The sequence below is a fragment of the Takifugu rubripes genome, chromosome 17 (genome assembly GCF_901000725.2).
Source record: "Takifugu rubripes chromosome 17, fTakRub1.2, whole genome shotgun sequence".
Taxonomy (NCBI): domain Eukaryota; kingdom Metazoa; phylum Chordata; class Actinopteri; order Tetraodontiformes; family Tetraodontidae; genus Takifugu; species Takifugu rubripes.
This window is the reverse complement of record NC_042301.1, coordinates 10,751,916-10,760,836: the sequence shown is the minus strand read 5'-3', so window position 1 is coordinate 10,760,836 and position 8,921 is coordinate 10,751,916. Positions and strand designations below refer to the sequence as shown.

At 43.5% G+C, this 8,921-nt stretch overlaps 1 protein-coding gene across 1 annotated transcript; it reads left to right on the top strand.

Moving 5' to 3' along the window:
* Positions 1-4,565: 4,565 nt before the first annotated feature.
* Positions 4,566-8,549, top strand: LOC101062872 (beta-1,3-galactosyltransferase 2-like). The gene is made up of 2 exons (XM_003976418.3): positions 4,566-4,774; positions 6,497-8,549. The coding sequence occupies exons 1-2, from the start codon at positions 4,753-4,755 to the stop codon at positions 7,456-7,458; spliced, it is 984 nt and encodes a 327-aa protein (XP_003976467.3). The 5' UTR covers positions 4,566-4,752; the 3' UTR covers positions 7,459-8,549.
* Positions 8,550-8,921: the final 372 nt, after the last annotated feature.

Genomic DNA, 8,921 nt, shown 5'->3' with positions numbered 1-8,921 from the left:
CATTTACATAGTTTCCTTTGCAGCCACATCAGGTAGAAGTCACTGGTTTCTCTCAATAAAACCCATATCCACATGGACCAGGGGGTGGAAAGTTGCTTTAAAGATCAGAATGGAAGCAACAAATGGGTTGGATTTGAGCTACCAAATCAGATGAAGGGATTGTTTATGCAGGTTCAGCACCGGGTCTAATCTTGTTACGATACATGGTGGTAGCGGACCCGAACGCAGACCAGGACACAGTGGTGAGGAGGTCAAAGGCTTTATTTACAGGGAAGGGGAGCACACATTAACAGAAACAGTCCTCCTGGACCGCAGGGGGATCGGAAGGCAGCGTCCGCCTGTCCCAGGTCCATCGGGGAGTCCCCAAACCAGACGCAGTCCCCCTGGACTGCCGGGAACTCGGAACACCGGTGAGTCCTCAACACGCTGCAGTCCTCCTGGACCGGCGAGGACTCGGGAGTCCGGCGCAACACGCTCGCCTCACGAACGTGCCCCGAGACACTGAGGGCAGAGGCAGTCCTCCTAGACTGCAAGGGGAGCAGGAGCGGTCCTCCAGGAGACACAGAACAGGAACAGGAGCAGCCCTCCAGGAAAACCGGGAGCACAGGAACAGGAGCCAACACCAAGGAACCCAAACAAGACCAACAAACAGACACCCCGGCACTGCCAGGCAGGCACAACCTGCTTAAATAGGCAGCAAGATGTAAATTGCCTACAGGTGCGCCTGCCTGCAGTGCCAGCTGCACCCAATTGTGCTCAACACCACACCCTGCAGGCCAAAGACAGACACAAACCAGAAATCCCAACAAATCTGGCCTCTTCGATTCCTTTCAGAATATCTACCAATAACCTGGGTTGTAGCAAGAAGAGGCTACTCCATTTCTTGCTGCTGCTGGTCATGTTTTTACAGAACAACGTTCCTTTTTCCTGGGTACGATCACAAAATTGTCTACCAAAACAAACATCTGTCACTTGATCTTCAAAACCAGAATTCAGCAGACTCTGGTGTTCTGCCTACAACATCATGGAGACGTGCAGCACCAGGACTCCTTTCCTGGCTGTGATGGTTCCGGTGGTGCCACACAACCTGGAGGCCTAGGATGCTACTAGATGCTACCATAAGCAGGCAACGCAGTAAAGCTCGAGAACTTAAAGGTTTTAACAAGTCATCGACATCAATCAATCAGCAAACACCAGGTGTAGAAGAAAAACACATGTGCAGACAAATCTTTCCAATTATAACTTTCCAAAAAACAGCGCTCAAAAATCCCAAGGGAAAAAACAGAGGTTGCACACTTACAAAGACTTAGGTGACCTACATGTAAGTTACTGGCACAATCAGGCAGAAAGGCAGACTGGTTTAAATACCAAACTAATCAAGACCCAATGAGTCTCATGCGTCAACAAAATGGAGGGAAAAAGCAAAAACAGGAAGTAGATGGGTGGAGCACCTGCACGTGAACAACAAATCTAAACAAAATCACTTCCAACCTGAAGCGAACTAGCAGACTAGCACTAACACTTTCTGCCTCATCTGGAATGTTGCACTTCGCTGGGAAGTGTTCTTTCCATGGAATCACTGTTGCATTTGGATTTTTTTCTTATCATGTATAATCAGTTTCTTGCGTCAGAACAGTCTGGAACATCTACAAGGTCTCCACGGACAGTCGTCATCACCAAAAGGGCGACAAGAGTGAAGATCAAACATAAAGGCAGCAATAGAACATCTTTATACTGAGCAGACAATTAAAAAGTTTTGCCTTTATTTACTTTACTTAAACGTCTTTGCCTTTTGTTCATGTTTGATTTGCCTGAGGCGACCGCTGACATGATATCAGGTTGCCTGCAAGGACTTTAGGACATTAGAAGTCTTAATCTGGTTTGGGTAGGACAGTAGAACAATTCTGGATAATTGAGAATTAAACACAAATAAAACAAGGTGCTCTTGGAACATCTAAGTAGAATTGTGCTAACATGCTCTTGCTCAAGAGCACTTCAACACACAGGACACAAGGATCAGGGAGTGGACCACTCACCATCTGACACTTGTGAACCTCAAAGGATGATTCTGATGATATAACTTTACATCAGACACTGGATTGTGAAAATGTTTAAATAAAATCTGATAAAGTCTGAATGAATACCTATTTTTATTCTTACCTTTCTATTACGTTCTATCCTCAAATCTCGGTTGATGGCATTTCGCCCTCTAGTGGTGGATTGTGGCTATGACTTGAAATGTTTTTTTTAAGTGATTAAAAATCGGATTTTATATTATTTTCCCCACTCACAGAATAACAATAAATAATTATGAACTAGAAACAAAGATGTCTGCCAAGCTGCTCATGCACCCACGTTTTGGGTCTTACACCCAAAACTAACATTCCAAATGGTTAGAATGCCTTGTGTTTATCTGCCACCTTAAACCTTCTGGTATTTGGTCCTGATTACGTTTATGCAACATTTCGTGATCCTGCTCCTTCACAGCAGATTCCTTTTTTGTTGTTACAACTCTACCTGATAGGCAGTGTTGTCAGTATAAACCTTCTTAGGCATGCTCTTAAGTGCAGCCATCTCTGCTAGCTCGCTCTGCACCTCTGAGGGTAATGCTCCTGGATCTTCTGTTGCAAAATAGATCAATCCAGCTCGCTCATTCCTGGGTTCCTTCTGGTGACATTTCTCCCTTGCTGTCGAGCTCTACACAAGCTTTCGCATTTTCTTTCTTTCCATGTGGTTCAGTTATTTTACCATCAGGATGACTGTTGGAATGTCGGATACATTGTATCCAAGGTAGTTTTCTCTGTCAACTGGACTGGGTTTCTTCTCTTGAAGACGTTTCGCCTTCTATCCAGAAGCCCCTGTGGACTATTTGCATGCTGTATAGGGGCTATATATTTTCAAGCTCTCTCCCCAGCGATTTCAGAACTGAAGAAGCCTTCTGGATAGAAGGCGAAACGTCTTCAAGAGAAGAAACCCAGTCCAGTTGACAGAGAAAACTACCTTGGATACAATGACCTGGATGACTGAGAATTTACACAGTCGGATACATTGCTCCTAAAGTTGTCCATAAGCGGCTCTTATTAGCTGTAAAGTGTTCTGGATCAAACACCGATGTGTTGCTATATCTGTGAGGTCTTGCCTCTGTGAAAATTTTGTCATTTTCCCCTTAACCAACGTATCTTCCTGCTGTATTCAGAATAGGCAACTGCGGATCTTGACTGGCAGGTTCCACTTTAACATACATATAATGCTATTATAATAAATATACAATAAGGCACAGCCAGATGAAAGGTTAGTGGTGTTGGTCTCTCTATTGTAACCTGATAGAAGGCTTGTGCACTGGAGGCTGTGTGCTCGCAGGGCTTCAGTGCGCACACTCCACTTGGACTCAGAGAGACAAAGAAAGAGAAACAAAGGTTACCATAGCGTTACCAAACATTATGCATTGATAATTCAGTAGCACTACATAACTAGAAGGTGACCTTTCATGTCCTATGAATGCCCCCCCCCCCCACACACACACACACACGAACGAGGGACTGCATTGGGAAACGGAAAGATAAATTAATTAAATAATAAAAATGAAGATTAGATAAAACTTTGTTTAAGATTTCAGTAATTCAGTTCAATATCTACAGACCACAACTACACAACACTGGCATGAGTAGACAACAGCTGAGCAGCAGATCGCTTGTCGACCGGCGCGGAGCAATACGCGTGTGGCGTGAACGAGAGTGGCGCGGATCGCGCACGACCTTCGTGGTGCTGCGCGCATGTAAACGCACGTAATGACGTCACTTTTGTCTGAAGAAGGAAATGTGAGGTCATCCAAGACTTTATGACTATAATAACAATAATAATTAATACAACAATAACAACAACAATGATAACAATGTTATGGTTAAAAACAATAACATTCTTCTTCTTATTATTGTTATTATTATTCATAAAGATAATGTTGTTATAATAATAATAATAATCAGAATAAAACCTATTGTTATTATTGTTGTTTTAATATAATTGTTTTGTTTTATTCGTATGACCAGTACTTTGTTAGTATATAATCGTATATTATTATTGTCATCATCATCATCATCATCATCATCATCATCATCATCATCATCATCATCATCATCATCATCATTGTCGTCCTCTACTGCCGTTGAACTGATCCTGCAAGTAGAATTGACACCAGAGGAAATTAATGTCCTTCATTTTTAACGTAATCATTTTTATTTACATGTTTTAGCACATTTTCCTTAGGCCTCCTAGCTTGTGACTGGCTGGTGATCTGGCCCTGTAATTCTCCTTCGACGGTAAAGCATTATACAATGATGATGGGGTATTTAATATAGTTATAAAATGTACATTTATTAAATTTCAATCGCCTTCAAGTTTATTAAAACATGGAAGGAGAACTCGTTTTTCTTGCTACGTGTGCTGACAGTAAAAATAGAATAATTAATAGTGTTTGTTTTGTGAGACCATCAAACTGTTAATGAATGGCAAAAAGGAAAAACAAAAAAATGAAGCGCCCCTCAGTGGTGGAGGTGTGCAGCGCTAATGGGTCCCCTCCCAAAAATATCCGGCAGCTTGTCTCCGGGTCGTCGAGCAGCTCTTTTAAAAGCAGTATGCGTGTCTTTATTTTCAGTTTCCAGAGTCCAGCGGGTGGGAAAGAAGGAAACGATTTTTCCACTGGATTAAGGGACTTCAAACTTGTTTGGTGCACCTGGGACTGGGTGCGCCGCCTCCATGGGGTCGGGGATGTTTCAAGGTGAGTGTTTTAAATGGTTACGCAGCAGCGAACAAACCCGCAAGACATCACCACCGGGGGATTTAAATTTGACCTTCAAAACCCAAGATCCAATGGTGTCCTGCATTGCGCACAGGGTAGGAGTTGAGCGGAGGAGGACGGGGTTGAAATGGGGGTTGTTGAGCCGTTAGAGCAGGTTTTCCCCTGTGTTCAGTTCCATCTTTCTCCACCATAAATTAGTTTCAGTCAAACCAAGGAGGTGGCAGGTGACATACATTTTTAAAAACATCTCTGCTGCGTTTAAATGTGAATTTTATACAAAACAAAAGCTGTAGTGATGTTTAAAAAATGTATAGGCAGCACAAGCTACAAGCAGAACTTATTCATGTTGTAGAGGATTAATTAAAAAAAAGGGGTGGATATGATGGATAATAGAGATTTTATGGCCTTCAGAGTGTCAGATAACAATAGTTCTGGCCTCTTGTTTTAACACCCATCAGACAGTTCTCTACATGTTTGCCTCCTCTTCTTCACTCTTTGCTCAACCATCCATCAGGACCACAACTCTTTCGTGCGTCATTTCATTTGTCAATGAAAACAGACGGATCGGCTCTAATAAATATTGTTTTGGAGGAATTCCACCTGCATTTTTTAGTAAAAAATCGAGTGTGAAAGTTTCATCATCACCTGTCGTGTAAAAACCTCCACTGCTCTGAGGTGATAGTGATCCTATGGTGGCCGGTGGTGGACAGAAAATGTCGTTTTTCCAGTTTTGGAAAGCCTTTGTTGTTATTTAAATAACAAACACAGGTCTCCTGTGCACCTGAGGCTGTTGAAGGTGCCAGTATGTAAATTTATATCGGTGGTTCTTTCAGACATAAACAAATTCTAATTCTAAAAAGAAAAAAGAGATGAAGAAAAAAGAATGCAAACTGTGACATTCCATCAACAGCTGTGGTTGAAAGGGGTTGTGTGATGTTTACACATGTTAATTCACAGTTTAAATTTTAATTTCAGTTGAAGTTTAAATTTCATTCCCTGTGTACTATGTTGAAATACTGTATCATTAACAGTTTAACGCTGTCATTACTTTTAATATTGTTATCTAGTGGTAGAATTCTAACATTTTTCTCTTTTAAAAAAATCTTGCTCTTTTCTGGAGAATCAACAATGACTGTAGATTTGTAGTTATTGCCCTAACCTGTTCAAGTTGTTGTGGTAACAACTCGCAGCTAAAGTCCAAAACAATGATTGGCTGCCCTCTAGTGGCCATCAGGAGCCTTACTACTGAACATAAATTATGGCTCTCCTGCCCTCCCCCCCGTCTAGGGATGGAGATGGATGTTTGCTCCGCAGGGTGACCCACAGTACCCTGGCAGCCAGATACGAGGGCCAAAGGTCAAATCAAATCAATCTTTATTTATATAGTGTCTATTACATTCAAGATTGTTTTACAGAATCCCAGGGCCTCACCCCCAACAAGCAACAGTGGCAAATCTATTCCATGCTGTCCTTCTGCCTGCAGCAGAATCATCCATTAAGCCATAAATTAACCCTACAGAGGCAACAAAGGGGATATATTAATCCAACTCCCAACAGGGGAGGCGATCGCTAAACATTCTGCCCTGTGATTGGTCAGCTCGGACCTCGAAACTGCATCTCATCCGATATGATTGATAATGCAAAGTTGTGGATTATCATGGTGTTTAGAACCCAACCTTACTGCGGTGTTTGTGCTTTCAGCTTTAATAAAACGCTGGAGGAGAAACCACAGAAAAGCCATTGTTGGCGTGCTGGGTGCGGCATCCTTACTCCTGCTGTACTGTGCACCAGAGCTTCAGAGTCCTGGCTCGTATTATGTGGCCTACCCAGGTAACTACACTTTTGTCATCAGCGACACGCCAGCCTGTAAAAACTCAACTCCTTTCCTGCTCCTGGTGGTTCCGGTCCCGCCCAGCGGCAGGGCGGCTCGTGACGCCATCCGAAAGACGTGGGGAAGCAAAAAGCTGGTTCTGGGTCAGCTGGTGGAGACCCTTTTCATGCTGGGCCTGTCTGGGGGCGCTGATGCCTCAAAGCAGCAGGAGGAGCTGAGACGGGAGAGCCGGCAGTACCGTGACCTGGTCCAGAGCGACTTCCTGGACAGCTACCGCAATCTGACCATCAAGACGATGATGACTCTGGAATGGCTCGCCACCAACTGCCCCCGCACCTCCTATGTCATGAAGGCGGACTCGGACGTGTTTCTCCACGTGAAGAATCTGGTGAGGCTGCTGCTGGATTCCAGCACGGCCAAACACAACTACATGACAGGGCTGGTGTGGTGGCACAGCAAAGTTCTCAGAAACCCATTCAACAAATTCTACATGCCCAGACACGTGGTACCCGAGCCCGAGTACCCCCCCTACCCTCTGGGCATGTCTTACGTCATGTCCATGGACCTACCTGCCAAGATCCTGGGGGTGTCCCCTCAGCTCAAAGCTGTGTTCATCGAAGACGTTTACCTGGGGATGTGTCTGAAACGCCTGGGCATCCACCCCACGGACCCTCCCAAGGACACCTTATTTCTGGTGGACCCCCGGCATCCTCTGAGCGACTGCAGCCTGTCTAAACTGATCACCACCACCACGAAGAGCATCCTGCAGATGGTAGATTACTGGCAGAGGATCAGAGAGGCCCAAACCAAATCGGGAAATATGTGTCTATAATCTCATGTGGTGCAGGTGACTGCATTCTGACCTCTGCCCGACTTCTGATCCTCGCAGGTGAAGACTTGATAACGTGTGTGCAGTTTATCCTTGATCCACTAGGTGTCGTGCTGGTCCCAGACAACTTGGGGCCCTGGAGCCGTTGCGGAGCTCCCGGGTCTCTGAATCACACGATCCATCGATCATCCAATCTTTATTTATATAGCGTCTGGTAGAATCAAAATCCTCTCTAGGTGCTTTACAGAATCCCAGGTCCTGAGCCGCAACAAGCCCTAGGGGCAACGAAGAACTCCCCTTTGGAGCTAGGCCTCTGGTGACCCTGTAGCTCAGGAGAGGGATTTTAAAAACACTTGTGTGTTATGTGATACGAAGAGGGAAAATTTATTTATTTTAAAGGATGTTTAAAGATTATGTGTTCATTGTTTTAGATTTTCTTTTGCTACATGTGTTATTTATAGGCTGTAACTACTGAGAACTACTGCAGCCATGAGGAGCAATCACTCTGGCCTTTTTATTAGACTGAACTTTATTATTTATAGGCAAACATTGAATACTAAAACACTAAATTTGCGGTTCTGAATGCGTCAGGGATGAAATTTGCACTCTTTCACCAGCAGGGGGCAATCTGACCATATTCTCACACGGCATAAATGATGAGAATTTAGTCATTTGTGCCTTTTTCAGTCTATTTGTAAAGCTCAACTGTGACAAATTTAATAATGCTTTATCTTTTATCCTCAAGAATGTTTTAATTAATGTTATTGTACGACAGCACTTAGTCATTTTGACTAGGACTGAATTAACAGCATTTGATGCAAATTTCTGTCAGCCTCATAAATGTACGACTTTGGCTAAATGAGCTCAATTTAATGGCCTAAAGCACTTTGCGCTTCATTTTCAAAGATGAATTCTTCTACTTCCTGTCTCTGCTCACAATTAATCGAGGTACACATGCGGACAGACAGAGGAAATTGTTTAACGTCTTCTTCTTTTATGCTCTTAGATAGGATTGAGCTGGTTTCTGCATTATTTATTGTTCTATTTATTGTACTTCCTACAGCTCAACCAGGACAAAACAGAAGTCTTAGTTATTGGTCCTGAAGGTCAGAGAGAGAATTTTTTTCCAAAATTAAAGGATTTTAAGCCATCTCAATCTGTAAAAAATCTGGGTGTGATCTTTGACTCTGAGCTTAGTTTTATCCCACACATCAAAAACATAACAAAGGTAGGTTTTTACCACCTGAAGAATATAGCCAGAGTCCGCCCGTTTCTCTCTCAGGCCAGTTTTATGCACGCTTTTATCTCTTGTCGTTTAGATTATTGCAATGCCCTGCTCTCTGGTCTTCCAAAAAAGAGCATCACCAACCTACAATTATTACAAAACTCAGCTGCACGAGTGCTGACGAGGACCAGAGGGCGGGAGCACATCACACCGGTTTTAGAATCGCTGCATTGGCTACCCG

Coding starts and splice junctions, on each gene's coding strand:
- LOC101062872 (XM_003976418.3), top strand. CDS start 4,753: ATGGGGTCGGGGATGTTTCAAG. Junction 4,775..6,496: donor GGGGTCGGGGATGTTTCAAG/GTGAGTGTTTTA, acceptor TTGTGCTTTCAG/CTTTAATAAAACGCTGGAGG.